This window comes from Uloborus diversus, chromosome 9, assembly GCF_026930045.1.
Source record: "Uloborus diversus isolate 005 chromosome 9, Udiv.v.3.1, whole genome shotgun sequence".
In the NCBI taxonomy this organism is placed as follows: Eukaryota; Metazoa; Arthropoda; class Arachnida; order Araneae; family Uloboridae; genus Uloborus; species Uloborus diversus.
The window spans coordinates 85,925,868-85,945,326 of record NC_072739.1 but is presented as its reverse complement, the minus strand read 5'-3'; the positions used below and the strand labels follow the sequence as shown (position 1 = coordinate 85,945,326).

The following is a 19,459-nucleotide window of genomic DNA, read 5'->3' as shown; positions in this document are numbered from 1 at the left end:
TTTTCAAAATGTAGACATCTAAAGAAAAAAAAACAGTAATTAAAAGAGTTTATTTAAAGTTAATTATCCTTGTTAGCATCGAAAAATCCAAACCCATATAATTTTCTCCCAAAATAACAATTAAACATCGCACTGCACCGTTAAAACGCAAATATTGACAAGCTGGCAAAATGATGAGAATATTTTCTAATCAAGTTATTATAAAGTTCAACGCCAGACGCTAAGTGGTGATAATTTTGAAGTTGGTAACCCTATCTGAAGATCATATTTTTTCCTCATCCTTACTATTCCTTTGCAGTTCTAAGTTCATTTCGCAGATATATATTATTATTGTTTATTAAATCATGAGCGGAGAAAAGTGCTTACCAATGGCTTTTCAGAAAAGTTTACAACACCGGCCCCCCCCCGCCGCCGCTAATTAGCTGTGATAAAACAAACAACCATTATATTTATTTGGCAGTAGCAATTATTTATCGCTTGCAGGAGCATCGGAGCATCGCAAGAGTGCCCATTTTTTTTTTCAAAGTTAGCCGATTTTGTAGAAGCTGAATCCTCTAATTTGACTTAAAAAAAGGTTCCAAAAATTATCGGTTTATACACAGAAATATGCGTTATTTTACTTTCAGATTTGCTCTTTCAATAAACAATTTGTGACAGATCCGATCTTGTTTATCAGAATTTTGTGAAGGGTCCGTTTTGTTTGATCGGGATTTTGTGAAAGGTCCGTTTTGGTTGATCGGATTTTTGTGAAGGGTCCGTTAACGGACCCAAATATCCTCTGGCCAGACCCCTGCCTACGATCAGGTGCAAATATCGAAGTGTTGTCAGTATTTATGAGGAAAGAGCTGCCACTGAAGATGACAACCCCAGATGCAGTCGAAACTTTTGGAGTTACAGCAAACTCCCAATTATCGGCCAGTTTATATTATCCACGAGTCTTTTTACAATGTTTTTTTTTAAACTTATGATCGTGTTACTGTTTGCTTTTAGATTTTACATGTATTTTTTATGCAATGTTAGTAGATGCAATATAGCAGTGTTTTTAGTTATGATTTAAATGTATTTGTGTAAGTGTTATTAACATGGGCACCCATCTGAGGGGAGGGGAATGTCAAATTTTAATAACTCTAATCTGTATTGAAATCGGTTTCCATGGGGAAAATATCCTGCTAAACTATAGGGAAAATATCTGACCCCTCTCTCCCCCCTTAAAATTTTGCATATGGACGCCCATGGTTTTTTAAAATGTTTTAGCTATTGTACATTTAGTATAGTTTTTACCTATTATTTAGATTATCTGCAGTTATTATGCCACCCTATTCTGCGGATAATAGGGTGTACTGTATTACATTCAGACCACAGCACCACAGCCCGGAATATTTTAATATTATTAATTGAATTAATTATTTAAGCTTCAAATAAATGAAATAAGCAGCCTAGTGAGATATTGCACATTATTTATAATATTCAATTACTTGTTCCTTTGTAAATTTTGATGTTTTTTCTTACTCTTCAGATTTTAGAAGAAAATGAAATGTGGAAACAATGGGAGTTAGAATGTGGCCTGACAATGATGGTTTCTGATGATGATATTCTAAAGAAAATCAAGAAGCAACACCAATGCTCTAAGCATCGTAAAAGAGATAAATCTAGAGAACATGAAAGGTGTAAAAGAAAAACTGAATCAAAAGCTAGCACATCAAGGGTAGGCAGGTAGGAATGTAATAAATATACAGTCGATGCTCGATATAACGACCATCTCCGTCCCAGAGGAAAAGGTCTTTATAATGAGTGGTCGTTATAAGAAGTAGAAGTTAAAAAACATATATGCATGCATCACGCATATTACGTAAGATTCCAGTTAAATTCCAAAAGTATTTTTTATCATAGACATTTTTTAAAAAAATAATGGGTGAAAAATATTATGACAGATTTTAAAGTAAAAAATATGGGAAAGAACTGATTACATACTTAAAAAGCATTTACTTAAAAATCATACTTAGAAATCATTTATTTTCTGCAGATAAAATCAGAAACACTTGTTTGCCTTTTTAACGCACATGATTTTTGCAAAATACAATTTTCCATTTCAGTTATAAATGATAAGTAGTGTGCCTTTGAAAGAACATTTACAAGTCCCTTGAACATTCCAAACTTTTCACACTAGAAACTTTGGTCTCAATTCCTTTTTCATCTGATCATGATACATTAATTTATTTTTGTGCACAGTATCGAGAAATAGTTAATCTTCTGACAGATGCTCGACACATTCTAAATCAAAATCGATGTTAGCATAATTGTTTTAGTTTAACGATTCATTCAGTTTCATTTTCTTAAACACATTTTACAGCATTTCATCTTCTTCATCGAAATTTTCATCTTGGATTGCCTGACTTCAGAAAGTTGCTTTTGTATTTCAGCAGTAGATTCCAATTCCTTTTGCTTTTCAAAATCAACATGATGAAAGCAATTCTTGATGGTCTTTTCTGAGGCTTTATTCCATGTTGGATTGAACACTGAAGACTACATGCAGCTGTCCGTAAACAATAATGAAGGACATTTCAAACTACAAATTTGCTTTATTGGAAAAAACACCGGAAATAGTGTCCGTTGAATTCGGTCGTTGTATTGGATTAGAAGATACAGAACGGTCGTTATACCGAAAGCAAATTAACATGAAGTTCATAGGGACAAAGTTTGGGCTTTTACCACTGGTCGTCATAATGGAATGGTCTTTATAATGTGTGGTCGTTATAATGAGCGTCGACTGTATAATGTTTTGGAGTTATTAAAAAAAAAGTTTAAAAAAATCAAGAAATTAAATCAGATTGTAAAAGTATCAAAGATTTCAACAAACTATCAAAAATTATTAATTAGTATTCAAGAAACAAATATAAAGTGTCCATTACATTTTTTTTTTTTTTTGCTTATTGATCAAAAAAAATTATTCTTTGAGTGTAACTTGAGACATATTTATCATCTCATATTTATATGAGTTAGCAAACAGAACTAAGCAAACTTATTTTGGTTTATACCATATGAGTTTTGTAATATTTGTTATTACAAGCCAACAGTTTCTTTTTATTGCATTAAGCATTCATTTTACTCTGCTCCGGTTTCTTGCTCCTAAAAGAGCCTATTATGCTTTGAAAAATTTAAAGGCCCTTTAAAATACTTTTTTTTTCTCAAAGGCTTTAAAAAAAGCTTAACGAGATCATCTGTACTCTTGCTTTGAACTTGTGTTTGCATTTCCTTTGATAAAGATTTGCAGTCACCACTCATTACTAAAAACATTAGTGTCATTTGCTGTCCACAGGGCCCGACTAAGGTTTTGAAGACACTGGGCAAAGAATTTATTTGTTGTCCCCCCCCCTCCCCTCCCCTGAGCCTATTTCATATAGAGAAGCAATAAATATCTTGATGCTTGCATATTGCCCGTACCTTATGTTGAAAAATATATGCATAATAAAAAATAGAAGTGACTTAATTTTACGATAAAGTAACATGATAATATAAGATGTGCTCAAATTTTGCTTGTTTCAGTAAGACATTAATATCAAAATTATTTATGATAAAGCTTTTAATAGTGTTTTAAATATCGAACAAATTTGGAGTGATTTTGTGATTTGCAAAATAGATTAAATTTTTAAGGGATTTTTTTTTCTAGATTTTTGATTTACGTCTTGCTATAGTGCGATATGGAAGGAGTCCAAAATCAAATTTTACCTACAGATTTGGTGCCCCACAAATGTTGGTACCCTGGGCCTGTGCCCATGCCTTAATCTGGCCCTGACTGTCCAGTCGTAAGACCCCACCCCCTCCTTGCCCCAACTCCATCTAGTCCCTATTATCTCCAGAAATTTACCGAGCGATTTGTTGTCAAAATGTCACGATGTGAAAAACTGATGAACATGGAAACATGCATGTTGGATCTGGTTGTAATTTCAGACATTCTTTGAATTTTAGAATATTTGTTTAGTTGAATCAATGGATTTAAGAAATGCTTTGATCAAACTTTTTGTTCTTGCAGTGTAAACTGAAAGTCAAGGGCGGATCCAGCCTCCGGTTAAGGGGGGGGGTCACCAAACGTGTACCCACAAACAACGGTATCTTGGTGGGGGGGGGAGGGGTTACGACATGCTTGTCAAAAAAAAGGGGATTTCTTCGGTCTAAATCGTAGTTTTACCATATTTCGTTATGTATAAAGAATCTGAAAACATTGGTATTATAATCTTGTGCTTGTTTCTTACTTACCAACAAATCGTTGTTGCATTATTAGCATATATAAAACAAAAAATACAATATGCTTCTAAGAAAACTATGTATATTCTAAATGTTACAATTTTTAAACTTTGTGGAGGCCTGATTTTTCTAATTTGAACTAGGAGCAGCAGCAGTCATTTATGTTGGTCAACGCACTAGATTATACTAAAAAGAAAATGAAAAAATTATAAAACGAACAAGAATTTCAAATTGTACAAATACCATACTGAATAGTCAGTAGCAGATTTTAGGGGAAATCCAGGGGGTTCAGGCCCCTCCCAAAGGAATATAAATTAATGCAACTATTTCATTTAATTTTTTTATTGACTTCTCTTTTATATAAATAAAAAACTTTCAGTAATGAAAAAGAACACAAAACACACAAACATATTTGATTAAAAGTATTTTGTTTGCTAAGGAAGTACAATAGACTCTCTATTCTGAAAACTCATTGGACCGAACGAAAGTCTTCAGTTTAAGAGGGTGTTCAGTATATAGGGGGAGACGGAAGTAATGCATACGTGATTCCCGGGACCATCAAAATGTGTTCAGAATATCTGGGTGTTCAGGTAAAAGAGTCAACTGTACTTCAGGAGCCAGAGGCTAGAGCGGCAGAATACATTTGATTAATCGAAGAATCTAATACCGCGTTTCGTCTGTTAATTCCTCTTTGAGGGAATCAACTATTAACATTTTAAAATAATGTAGCCTAGAAGAGTCATTTCTATCCAAGAAGCTATTTTGGAAACAATAGATTTATTTTTTAGCTTATAAAAATGTTAAATGAAAAAAATCGCATGGTAGTTTCTTGGCTAAGCCATGTAATATTAATAGAAAAGGCATTTAGTATCAAAATGGTATGTCATCTGTATCAGGGCATTAAGAACAAATCGACAACTACTTTGAAAGAAATAATTTCTACATAAAATAAAATATAATACAATACTACTAATGTAAATATACTATAAACTAAATACAATAAAACTTACACGTTATGAAGGTATGATTTTCTTAGTTACATAATATTTTATAGATAACACATAAATTAATTTATAAAAACTCAAATGAAGTATGGGTTATAATTAAAAACCTTACCATCGTGTTATAATCATTATGACAATGTTTCTAATTGAAACCGCTTATTTTATAGCATTTCGGTGAAATTATACAGGGTTTTTAGTTGGGGAATGTGGGGCAAAGTGAAATAGTTTACATAACTGAGCTTTTTCAAAATGAACAAATTGGAAATTTGTTTTGAAAATTACAGTACATAAAGAAAAACATTGTATTTTATAACAAAACTTGCATTAAAACCTTATTTTTGATTTTTGGCAGTAAAATTGTTTCTTCACATAAAAATGTGGAAAATGTTCACTTTTTTTTCCATGGGTCAAAGAGGAAATTGAAATATTTTTCGAATGAAATATGTTCTATTCCATTGTGAAAAATATTTTTGATCAAATTACTAAGTAAATAAAACGCGGGTGATTTATTAGATGATTGAATGAGTGACTTTGACTAATTGTGAGAAATATTAAAAACACAAGTAAACTAAATATTAACTAAATAAATACTACACCGAATATTAGAAGGTCCCAATTCATCATTCGATAATATCAAAATAATTTTTGAGTTACAACAAAATATTACAATTTGAGTATCATTTTTTAAAAATTGTGTGTATTATCATACGATTAGATTTTCGAAGGTAATTTTTTCTTGACTGGAATAGACTACACATGACACATCTTACTACTTAGTTAAAATATTACTAGTTAAGTAGTGCTAAAAACGGAGTAGATATTTCACCATTTCACTTTGTCCTGCTATTTCACTTCACCCCCACATTCCCCTACTAAATTGGCTTGAACATATTTTACCTCCACATCAAAAGTGTGTTAGTGTGTAATATTTATGCATTAAAAAGTAGTTTAATTAACCTTAAGGGATCCTAAAAAACATTTGAAAATAAATTCATGAAAACTTTGTTATGAAAAATAACATTGGTGAAGGTGAGCGCTTTTCAATTTCTGGGGTCCCCTCCAAACATTATTTTAGTATTTCTGAACGGTTTTCTTCCACACATTTTCTCATAAGACAAAGTTTAACTTCCTTTTCGACTTCTTTGCGAATCTAGTGATTATGTGGTCAATGTTTACATCAATGTCTCTGTGGATATTTAAGAGAGAAAGTCCCACAAGGCATTCCTCACACATTGCGACTCTTAACCAGGTTTTTAAACGTCGCAATGTAGAGAAGGCTCCCTCACTTGGGGCAATACTAACTAGCAATGTAGCTATGAGTCAAAGAAGGCAATTTATTCCAGGATATATGACCTTGTCACATTCTTCGATAAGTTTTATGATACATGGAGGGAAATCTTCAACTGGATTTTGATTCTTTTCCCGTGTCCACTTCGCGACCCACAGTTGGTATTCAACTTGCAGCGATGATGTATTAACTGGCAAAAGTCCTTTATAAAAATCCCCCACTTTGTGTAAAACTTCGTTATTAGTACCTGCTAGCAGAGTTTGCGGCAAAAATGCTTTAAGATTGAAAACTAACCACATTTCGCCAAAATTGTCGAAGAATGTCCGTTTTAATGAGAGTAAAAATCCTTTTTACGAGAAAAGTTGTATCCGTGACCGAGTTTGAGAGTCTCCATTTTAATAAAGGGAAATTTAATTTTTTAATCCTAGAAAATAGGGGAAATAAAAAAAAAAACTGTCCGAAATGAGGGGTGTACGTTAAGCGAGGTTTCACTGTTTTACGCACACTTAAAGAAATTTATTTTCCGCAAAACAACTCTTTTGCGAATATTAATTGTTTATGTGCAAATATAGATGTAACCCCATTAGAGGTTTAGCAATGATCTGTTCAAACAATATATTCCTCTTTAAAAAAAAAATCCAAGAAGTAATTCCAGGTTTTTAAAGAAAAACCTATTTGCCAGAATTTGTTTATAAATATCCAACAAAAATTACTTTAACCCCTGCCCCACCCCCTCTTTACTTTTTTTTTTAAGCGAAGCCTCTACATTGTCTCGTTTTTTAGAGGTACCAGGTATTTTGTGTTGAGATATGCATTGCAGTCTATATATAACTGCAATATGCTGCTTCAAACTGCTTCAAGCCGGAGCTCTCAGCACGAAAATCTTTCTAATTTAAATACAAAAACGCTTCCCCACCCCCTATTTTTGCACTTGGATATAATTTAAATTCATACACAAATTGGGTGATCCTCAATTTCTCCTTTGAAAAAAATCTGTAACTGGAAGATTGAAAAGGATTTGGTGGGTAATGTTTGGTTTAATTAAGGGGGGTGGGGTCATGACCCTCATGATCCCCCCCCCCCTCTTGGACCCACGCTTTTCCATTCCGTAAATTTTGCGCTTGGATATAATTAAATTTTTTATACAAACTGGGTGATCCCCAATTTCTCCTTCAAAAAAATCTGTAACTGGAAGAATAAAAAGGATCTGATGTGTAATGTTTGGTCTGGTTAAGGGGAGTAGGCTCATAATCCCCATGACCCCCCCCCCTTGGATCCACACTTGCCCCTCCCCCTCCCTTAATTTTGCACTTGGATATAATTTAAATTTGTTCATAAAGTGGGTGATCCTCAATTTCTCTTTCGAAAAAATCTGTAACTGGAAGATTAAAAAGGCTCTGTTGTGTTATGTTTGGTCTAACTGGAGGGGGGGGATCCATGACCCCATGACCTCCCCCTTGACCCACACTTGCCCCCCCCCCTCCCCCCCATAATTTTGTGCTTGGATGGAATTTAAATTTGTTCAAACTGTGTGGTAAGTAACAGGAAGATTAAAAAGGCCCTGTTGTGTAATGTTTGGTCTGGCTAAGGGGGGGGGTCATGACCCCCCCCCCCCCATTGGATTCGCGCTTGCTGAAAGTTTGATTTCTAATAAACTTACTAAATGATCAAAAAAAAAATATTTTTTTTAAAAACCAGTCTAAAATAAACTTATAAAATGTGCATTCCGTGCTAAGGTCCTTTTTCTTCCTGACTTCTGTTTTCTGAGCTTTGAGTTGGCTAGTAGATATTTTTGCATATCATTTCATTTGCAATAATATTATTCTTATATGATTTGATGCAAATAATTGTTTATCACTCTACTTGCATGTTCTAGTATCTCTTAAAGTTTTTCTTAGTGTAAAAGTACATGTATAAAAGAGAGCAACCAAAGTATTCATCATGACTCACATTAAATCTTATTCATTCATTATATTTTAAAAATTGCTGCTTTAAATATTCATTTTACTTCTTTTTTTTTTTAATTTCTTGGTCAAGAAAAAAATTTATTTAGTAAGTTTGCTTCTGAAAGAAAAAGTTTGAATGCTTAGTTAGTCAAAGTATTCTGCATTTACATTAAAGGTGGGATCACAGTGGATTTCATGAACTATATCCAGATGAATCTCCAGGAGAAAGATGTAATACATCAGATTCTGAAGCAAAAAAAAAAAAGTATGTATAAACTTATTCTTTAATTTGCTTTATTTATTTATTTTTTAACTGGTCTGTTTCTTTTTTTGGGGGGGGGGGGGCAATCACGATTGCTTATTGCTTTTATTTGACTGTTTTGAGATCCTATCATTTTATTTTCCCGCCAGCACCCTCTGCAGCATCACCATCGACCAGCGGCCTCACGATGCTGCTCCTCTAGCGAAAACCGTCTCCAGGTTGTATCAATATCCTACTTACATGCATACATACACGCACGTACACACACACACACACACAAACACATACGTACCCCTACACACACATACACAAACACACACGCACACATACATACAGACACCTACACACACACACACAACTACCCACACACTCATGCCTAGGCACAAGCACATATGCCTACACACACACATACACATTCCCCCCACACACACAAACACTCATACACACAACTACCCACACACTCATACCTGCACACAGACATAAACACACCTGCCTACACACACATACACATATCCCCTACACACAAACACACATACCCCCCACACACACATACCTACATACACACACACACTCGTGATTGTGAAAAACATAATTTGAATTCAAAAGGTCAAAATTCAATTTTTTTTTCTAGTTTCCTTTTTGGTGTTCAGAAAAGTAATTTTTCATCTTTTGATTGTAGAATGTAAAGCTGAGTGATATTCTGTACTAATATATTGATGTTTTTTTATAAATCCCATAACAATATTCAGATTTCAATTAAGCCAATATATTGTTTAAAAATGGGATGCTGGAAATTCCATGATGTGCATTGATTCTGCTCAACTCGAGCCCTATTACACATAGAAACTCCAGTCAAGACATTATTCAGTAACAGGAGCTGTCTTAGACCCTCCTACACAAGTACTCACAAAGAGATTGAGATATTGGCTTAAAAATGCATAATCCTTATGCAATAATGTGTTCTTAATGAGCATATAAAGTTTCAATAAATTATCTGCCTTTAAAGTGGTCTAAAATAATGAGTGAAAATGCCTTTACACTGTTCAAAACTGCTCTTTCATTGAAGTTACAGCATGGATACTTTAGCATCATTATTGAGGAGTAGAATTCAAAAATAAAAACCCATGTCAATTCATGGGTAAATACCCAAGATTTAGGTATTTCATTGGTCTGCGATTATTTTTTGAAAATTTATAAATTGAAGTTATTTTTTAAATCTTCCAAGTTTAAAAAACTGTGTTTAATGCTTTTTACAAAACTTTTGATTAATTTAAGAAGAACGGCAACCATTTTTGTTGTTGTAGTTAATCTAATCATGCTACATTCAGGGCCGGACTGGGTGGTCAACAGGGCGCGGGAAAGCTGAGTTGAAGGGCGCCGACTGAGCCTCCATAATACCTAAGAAATTAAGATTTAGTGCGGACTTTTTAAAAGGATAAAAAATCATTGAGAAGCAAATGAAGTCCCTTTTTTGTTGCAGAAAATTTCCAAACAAGAAGTCATATTTTTTGCAAGTTCAAAAATAGTAGGACAGACCTTCCCTCTCCCCCCAAAGAGGCACAACCCCTTAAATATTAATAATTTCTCCCTAGAAAGAGCTCCCCCCCCCTAAAAAAGAGAATAAAGACCACCAAATTACCCCCTGGAAATTTGAATAACGTCGGGGATGGTTGGGGGGGGGGTAATAATTTCTTGTTTCGAAGAATGAGAAGTTTTGCTAAATGTTTCTCAACAACAGTCACTTCTTCTGAAAATTCATTGCTTGTTTGTCTTTCTTTTGACATGCATCATTCACTAGTTCAATAGCATTAAGTAACAACATCTCTGGAAGTGATACTTTTTTTTGTGTTGTCGATTGAATTTTTTTCACTGATATTTGCTATTGTTTTAAAACATGATGCTGTCATTTTGTTACATGAATTTGTCGATTCCTTAAGCTGACGAGGTTTTCTCCGTGCGATCGACATTCATGCCTAGGTTTTTTTTTTCTGTCCCTGCATATGCTAGTTTGTCATTTTCGACAAAATGCTTCTGCAATTTAAAATTAAAAAGAGATGTACATGACGTTACGTTTCAAACTGTTGTCTGTTTTCAAACACTGTTTTAAAATATTTTTTTTCCACTTTTTTTATTGTGCTAAAGTTCAAAACTCAAAAAGAATAAATTAAAAATATCATTTCATTTGTAATTTTTTTTCTTTGGATGTTAAAAATCTTTGCATCTCTGCATGGTGCTCTTTTAAAGCATTTTAGTTATGCAATTATTTTGAGAGTAGGAGCAAGTGGTAATGAATATCAGGCCATTACTAGTTTCTATGAATGTACTTTTAAAAAAATGGTATGTTTTTGGATGAATAGCAATACAAAAAAGGCATTCAGTCATGAAGGGAAAACTTGATTTTACAAATTGGGTAAATCAAGAAATATTATAATTTATCAAAAATGAAAATTAATAAAGAGTAATTAAGATGAAGAATTTAGTCCAGATATAACATGAGACATGACACTAGTGATTAATTAATTTCAGTTCTTAAAATCAAAAGATTATTCGAGTTATGTTTACGCATTTGTTCTGTTCTTATTAGTAGCTATACTATTGTTTTTTTGCATCTCAAACGTCAAATTTGATATGAATTATGCATTTGTAATGAAATCGGCTTATGTATGCTATAAAGTAACTGCTACCATGAAAATCAGTTAAAATATCATGTTTGATTCTTAATGTTTGCAATACATATTTTTTATAAATAAAACATAAGTAATATCTAGAGTCCTTAAAATCTATTTTTAAAGTCTGATTTATTTTATTTTATTTTTTTTCTCAAATCCTATATTTATTTATTTATTTATTAGTAACATGATCATGTCATAGCAAATATCTTGGGGGAAAGTTACAAGAAAATACAACCTATCAAACTCTAACTCATCCAGTGCATCTGATTGCCTCTTTGCAGTACGTAATAAATAATATCATTTTGATAATACTGAAACTATTGGGAAAAGCTCGAAATTAAATTATTTGTGAAATCATTTTTTATGTATGGATATACATTTAAAATTACTATTATTGTTTGTAACCATTTTAGGAACAAATGAATTAATTTGATTAATTAATTAATTAACTTTTGCAAGAAAACTAAAAGATTTCAGTTTAAAAGAAGAACAAATAAATTTCTTGACCAATGTCCAATTTTCCTCTTGCCTCCATTTTTCATTTAAGAATTCCTCATTTTTTTTTCGAAGTAAAATTAAAATTACAAGTTTTTTGTTCCACAGTATAAGAAAACAGGAGGGTTTTTCGTGATGATATTTTTTCCTCCATATTCTTAGATCAGGTTCTAATTTCTGAAAATTCGTTTCAGAAACTCTCGTTGTCCAAAGTGTTTTATTAAGTATATATATATATATAGCAAACGAACATTTTAAACATTTATATTCATTTTCATGGCATTGTTGTCTTAAAGTTTCGAAAGCTTTTTGAGTGTAAAATTTTGTTTTTGAAAACTGACGCGACCTAGAAAGAGCCGTCATAAAATTAACCAATTATATTTTAAAGAGAGGGAGAATGAAAAAAATAGTTCAAGGACAGGCTAGATCTTAATCTTTTTACTTCCTTTTACAAAAAAGGAAGTATTGTATTCGCAAAAAAATTTTCACTCAAAAATCGGCCTTAATTTCCATTTTGTTCACATCTGAATGAATGTTGAGTTTATTTTTCAACCCGACCACACATGGATATCAATTTTGACGATCCCTGAGTTAATTACAACGAGTTTTCTCGTGACGTCTGCATGTACGTATGTATGTGTGTATGTGTCGCATAACTCAAGAACGGAATGTCCTAGAAAGTTGAAATTTGGTACTTAGACTCCTAGTGGGGTCTAGTTGTGCACCTCCCTTTTTGGTTGCATTCGGATGCTCCAAAGGGGGTCTTTTGCCCCTTTTTGGGGGGAAATCATTGTTAATTTCGATGTAAACTCAAGTGGTGTTATAATTTGGTGGACACTTGGCGCCAGTCTTTTGGTCGCCAAGTTTTATCGCCAACTTGGTGACAAATTTGGTGTTTTTTTTTTTTTTTTATGGTTTCGAGTTGGCCACTGTTAGTGATTGATATTTAGAGAGTAAACTATTGAATCACATTAAAATTCCCAATAATGAGAAAATGACATTAAATTGGAGTAAAAGGAAGTCATTTGATGCACACATCAGCTCGTTTACTTTTTAAAATAATAGTTTTCAATTGATAACACAAGACACTTAAATTTTATATTTCAACTTATCCCACAAAGCAGAATACTATTAAATTTGCGACGTACGTCGCAGAACGGATGCCTGAGCTGCAGAACAATTCTGTTCAAATGTGAGAAGAAAAAAACAGAAATTCTGCAAATGTCAGTGAAATTTCTGCAGAAACCGTGGTGCAGAAAATCTGAAGAAACCGTGGTGCAGAAAATCTGAAGAAACCGTGGTGCAGAAAATCTGAAGAAACCGCGGTGCATAAAATCTGTAGAAACCGTAGTGCAGAAAATTGGCAGAAACCACGGTACCGAAAATCTGCAAAAACTGCGGTGCCGAAAATGTGCAAAAACTGCAGTGCAGAAAAATGGCAGAAACCGCGGTGCCGAAAATGTGCAAAAACTGCGGTGCATAAAATCGGTAGAAACTGCAAATTTTCTACAAATATCTTCCAACTCAAGATAAAATTTTGCAGAAATTCTGCAGATTTCTTAAGATTAGAAGAAAATCTAAAAGTCTCGCAAATTACGATAATTTGGCGGAAAGATGTTGAATTCGATAAGTCCTTCGTAGGACTTTCCAAATCGATTTTCAGTCACTGCAATTGCCGCCATACTCGTATGTTTTGGGAACACACCAACGTTGAAACACATCCATTGCCGGAAATTGCGTGCATGTTTGAGATTTCAATCCCTTTGCATCCAGAAAATATTTAAATTATTTAAAAAGTTTTGAAGTGTTTTATTATATGCAACCCAAACTCGACTCATTTTATTTGTTATTTCAGTAATTTCTAAATTTAGTAACGTTATTTTAATTGCTCCTTCATGCCATGTAAAATTAACGAAAAAAATGTGGTTTGACACCTAGGTTCGGATTTTTGTAAAATTTTGTACCTTTGCTCTTTCTATGCATTTTAGAAAGCATATGAACTATTTTTGGGGAATCTCAATCGATTTAGGTTTGATATATTGTTAAAGTTTTTGATTTTATAGTTTTCATGATCAACTAATTTTCTAAATTCAGTGTTTTTTAATTAGTTATTTTGTTGAAAGCTGTGATGTTTCTGGAAATATCTCATTTCCATAGAAATAAATAGCAACAGTCCAGTTAAAAAAAAAAAAAAAAAAAAACCTATATGAAACGATTTTGATTTTTGTCACCCAATTTGTAGAAAATGTCAAGTTTTTTTGCGTACAATGCTTGAAGGAAACAATTGCAGAACAATTTTAGTCAAATGATTTTAAGTTGCAGAACACGTAAAATATTCTGCTTTGGGGAACTTATCTAAGTACGTTGTTTTCTTAACTATATGTATTGTCGAATGTTTTGCAATATCATTTATTTGTCGTTTCGCAGCTCATAGATCATGTTACAGTTAATTATGAATCACAGATCATAATTCTATAATTTAAGATTATACACAAAGGAAAATATTTTCGCAATGAAAAGAAAATGAAAACTGAAACAAGTAACCTACTGTGCAGCTTCAAAAGTACTTGTTCACTAATGCTAAAATCTGATCCAAATGACTTTTCGATTCATGTAAGTAATAGCAATCAGAGCTCTAATCTTTGTCATCTAACAGGATAAAATTTATGACAGTTGTCCTCCTTTGTCCATTAGAAATCCGTTACTACGAATCCCCCCAAGCATCGCAGATCCTTATCCGTAAAAAGCATCTTAAAAGGCGTCATTTAAAGCCATAAAACAAGTGTGTGGTCTACATATATGCTCCCTTTTTTTTTTGCTTACCAAAAGATAGTTAGTCAAAAGCTCTTGTACAGTACAAGAATGCTTCGAAAGACCCTCATAAAATGCTTTAATGGTTAGGATCTTTAGCCTTTATTTTGTGAAAAAAAAGAGTGCTCTTTATTTTTTAGGCTTTATACTATCCTGATATGTAAAAAAACTAACTGCAGATAGAAAACGAATAAGGTTACTTCGATATTTCTCACATCACATTTCTTATACAGTCTTTCTTGACTCTTATTAATATTTGTAATACCAGTGGTGTACCTAGCATGGGTGACACTCAGAGCTGTAATTAGTGATGTCTCACCCCCCCCCCCTCCTCTCCCTCTAAACGCAAAAAAAATTAAGTTTTTCAATTCTATGTAAACATTAAAATCTTACAATTTTCAGAAACAACTGTATTTGTGAAAAACAACATTTTATGTGGGATAATATACAAAAGGCAAATAAAAACTATGAATGCTTTTTATGTAACTTGTCCTAGACGTATGTGTGCGTCGAGAGATCAAAAAGGTAAGGGGGCTTGTGAAATTGTTGGCCCCATAATTACTTTAAACGTATCTCACACACAGGGAAAGATAATGGGTTTTCAGTTTTTTGTTATAAGAGGTCATTACTAGGTCTAAGTATTGACAATATACCTCATTCTGAGTATAGTAGTATGTATTGATTCCAAGGTGTGGGGTGGGAAGTATTGGGATCTGGGCGGTCCCACCCCCTGTAAAATTTTTAAATTAGAAGTCTTAAAAATGCATTTCAGCTTCATTTTTTTCAAAAACTTACAATTCCACTTTGGGTATCACCCTCCAGACAGTCAAATCCTAGGCGGACAACCCCCTCCCCTTCGCAACGTCACTAGTAATAGCTTTACGTTTTACATATTAATAACATCGTTATACATTCCTTCTTCAAACTCAAACTTTGTTTCGCTCATAATGAATTGTATTGTTTCATTGATGTAAAGTTTATTAATAATAACCTTTACAAGTCAGCAGGATAGCGAGGGGGGGGGCGGTATCGAGCTTCATCTTAGGGAAAACACAGATTAAAAAACTTCCGAAAATGATATAAAGGCAGCATAAAATGTAGTATAGAATGATTTTATGTAGGAATTCAAATATAAATATATTTAATCTAGCATTGTAGCTTAGATAAGGGCGACAACCCCCCACCACAAGGGCAATGACAAACCTCCTCCAAATGCTACGCAGCACCCCTCTCCCGAGAACGTGACCCCCAAAATGAGATTGAAAAAATATCTTAAGTTAACCCCTAACAATTTCAATGCCGAAGGCTCTGCCATGACCCCCTTTCTTTGTGCACACCTCTGGCTAAAAAGACAGTGAAGGAATTAAATCCAGTTATAAAAAACTGGAATATGTTTTGAACACAAAACTTGCCAACGGTTGTTATGATTTTGATTGACAAAATTTAGTTAAAACCGAAAACTGATTTATCTTTAAAATTGTTCAGCATCTTTATTGTTTAGTCCAGTAATTCCCCAAATGTACCCTTCGGAGCCCTGAAGTACTCCCAGGATCACATCGAAAATTAACTATTTTTTCTCAACTAATTTAGACTTATTTGTGAAACTTTTTTCTATTTTTTACAGAGGTTCTGCAGGATAAATAAGGGCTATTCAATGCAGATACACGACTCGTATTTATTTTTGACTGTCAGTTACAAGTCATACTTTTATTTGCGGAAGTGCGCTATGCGAAAATCTTAGTTCCAAAAAGGGCGCCTTGACTCAAAAAATCTAGGAATCACCGTACAGTCCTGTCCTAATAGTTTTTTTTTGTGAAGCGACAAAAAATGCGACATCTATCATCGTGGTCATCCATCCACTAAAATATTGCTATTATGCGGCTTATTTGGACATTACACTATTTTTAATGCACAGATTTCAAAAATTAACATTATTTGTCTTCTTACTTGCTTCTATTGCACTTATGATCGTTAGTAGAACAGGGAGTCATGCTATACGCTCTTTTACAGCAACTTAAGTACAGTCAAAAAATCAAACCATTCTCGTATTCTTGACCATAGATATGTGCTGTCACTTTCTATCCCTTTTTTATTGGGGAAACACCTTGGGTCCGCTATTATACTCAGAACTGAAGCAAAAGATAAGCCACAAACGATACCCTGGGAGCAGACCGTTTACGAAAGGAGAGGGGATTAAAATTGCTTTTATGAGGGTAATAAAAGGGAACGTTTATATAAATAAGAAGAACACTGCTTTTGCATGTGAAAATATTCTCATGCAAAATCACTTCTTGGTTCCACATAGTTTATTTCAATTTTGCTAAAACATTGTTTTGGAAAATAAGAAAAGAACAGAAGGGCGCCATTCGAAAGGGCGCACCGGGAAAAGTCCCGGTCAAGTCTATGGCCAGTCCGGGCCTGGCTACATTGTAAATTAATTAATTAAAAAATAATTGTCTATTACACTAACCACGAGTTAATTTTATTTATGACACCAGAATGAAGTTATATATAAAATAGAACTAAGTGATGTATTACACTATCAAAATTCTGATATCACTCAACCTTATCAGACAGTAATACACATACTAAAATAACTGTTCAAAATATTTAAAGAGCAAAAATGTAAAAGTGTGACGCAGGATTTCACGTCTCCAAACTTTAATTTTAATAGACTGGTATTAAAATTGAATATTAATTTGATTTCTATTTTTCATATATATATATATGTCTAACAGCATGTGTTAGACATTAATATGTTAAAAAAAGACCGAGAGTGTACCGTTTTACCCCACATTAGCCAGCATGTCGCAAAATTTGGGGCCCACCAGGTTTTCACTAACCTCTACCTGGTCCTCTACCCGGCATGCTGAAAAACATGATGTTACAAAAACATATAAAATTTAATACCATATGTTTTTAACTCAAAAAGTAACCTAAATTTCTATGAAAAATCCTATAAATATTAATAAATAATTTAATTTCATTAAAAATAAATTAATTACAATTACAGTGTTTGCTTCTGAATCAATTGTTTTGTTGGCATGTAACTAAATCTATAACAGACAACCTACAGTAATAACAAACACACATTAATTGTATCTCTCATCTTGTTGAAATATTTCTTTTCTTGACTATACAAACAAATTTTTCAGTCTAAAAAAAGTCTTAAAAGATTTTTCACCCTGGCTTACTTGCTTCAATTTTTGAATCAGTGAAACGACTCATTTTCATTGCAACCATTATGCATTGAGAATGCTATTCCTCATAAGTCTCATTAATATTAACCAAACTCATTCTCTGTTCACTAACCATTCAGTTCTCTTATTTACTTTTCCCCTTTCGTGGTTTGCTTTTAAATAGGAACAAAGTGGGAAAATGAACTTTTTTTTTCTTTTTTTTTTCTTTTGTTGCAAAATAAACTCTGAATTATCCGGCATGCCAGAAAATTCGAATTTCGTGTCATGCTGGTTAGCCTCACTTTTTTGCGGCATGACAGCGAAACCAGGATAATACTGTATCATGATTTCCATCTTAAAATTTTCTAGGCATTTTATTCATTCATTATATTTCAAAAATTGCTGCTTTAAACCAGTTTTTGTTGTTTTTACCCACTTTTTGATGCTTTACAAAACACAAATTTTAGCTTCCAAAAGTCAAATTTTGGATGCTTTAAAATTATCTTGGTTTAAGTATGTAAGTTGGTGTTCTGTTTTAAATTAAAAGGTGGGACCACAGTGGATTTCATGAACTGTATCCAGATGAATCTCAAGGAGAAAAATCCAATACATCAGAATCTGAAGCAAAAATCAAAAAGTATGCATATTTTTTCATATTTTAATTTTCTTTAGAAAAATCTTATACTTTTACTAATGCTTTGTAGTTTTCTTTTCAGTACTTAAGAAAGAATCTCAAGATTTCATCTTTTGCCCGTAGGGCTGGTAGATATACTGTAGTACTGTCACAGGTTAATGTACATTTTACTACTGCTAGTGCTGTAGTTGGGAGGAAAAGGATGCTGTCCCCTAAAATATTTGGGGTTTTATAGCAAATGTAATGTAAATTGGTTTTAAACCACTTTTTCGCTCGGTGAGTCCCCAAATATTTCTTTTTCCAACTACAGCACTGATTTTTGTTGTCATACATTGATTCAGATTTCAATCCTTCCAATATTTCATTTGAAACAATATAATGTCAGAAATACCAGGATGTGCATGGATTTTGCTCAACATGACCCTATTGCACACAAAATTTAATTGCAATGTCATTCAGCAGCAGGACCTATCTTGGACCAGCTTAGGGGCGGCAAATAGGCGGGGCAAGGGGGGCAGTCGCACCTCCAAATTTTCTGAGCAGGATGATAAAAAATGGGTAAATTCAATTTTTGTAAATCGCAAATCAACGTTCATAAAAAAAAACTCTCACTTTCTCAGTAATAGTTGATGAAACTCGACACATTTCCAAGCACAAGCAAGTATTCTCCGTTGAATTCATGAAGCACTTTCTGGCCTTTTCAGCACAGAAAAAAATGACATAGAACCATGGTGAGCTTCAACTAAAGAAGTCATTTTCCTATAAGTAGGCTAAATTCTTCATTTTGTGTGTCCAGTGTAACAATCAGGCCCAAATCTATAAATTTACGGCCCCCTGCAGCAAAATCTGTACGGCTCCTCCCTAAGGACCAGCAGTGTATATTTGCAACGTTAATAAGCCTTAGTGCCGTTTTTTTCTTTCTTTTT

The 19,459-nt window shown here is 33.3% G+C and overlaps 2 protein-coding genes across 3 annotated transcripts in view; one reads left to right on the top strand and one right to left on the bottom strand.

Annotated features, from left to right (window-relative positions):
* Window positions 1–19,459, top strand: part of LOC129229408 (uncharacterized protein NKAPD1-like) — an 84,679-nt gene that overhangs the window by 62,297 nt on the left and 2,923 nt on the right. Inside the window, exons 2-4 of one of the 2 annotated variants that reach the window (XM_054863709.1) lie at window positions 1,517–1,713; window positions 8,656–8,745; window positions 18,447–18,536. In XM_054863709.1, the coding sequence (XP_054719684.1) occupies window positions 1,517–1,713; window positions 8,656–8,745; window positions 18,447–18,536 (377 nt within the window). The remainder of the gene's footprint in view (window positions 1–1,516; window positions 1,714–8,655; window positions 8,746–18,446; window positions 18,537–19,459) is intronic. The other variant, XM_054863710.1, reaches the window with a different exon arrangement.
* LOC129229405 (nonsense-mediated mRNA decay factor SMG9-like) overlaps window positions 4,314–19,459 on the bottom strand; it is a 60,289-nt gene continuing 45,143 nt past the window's right edge. The window contains exon 13 of the mRNA XM_054863706.1: window positions 4,314–4,428. Coding sequence (XP_054719681.1) covers window positions 4,419–4,428 — 10 coding nt within the window. The 3' untranslated portion in view covers window positions 4,314–4,418. The remainder of the gene's footprint in view (window positions 4,429–19,459) is intronic.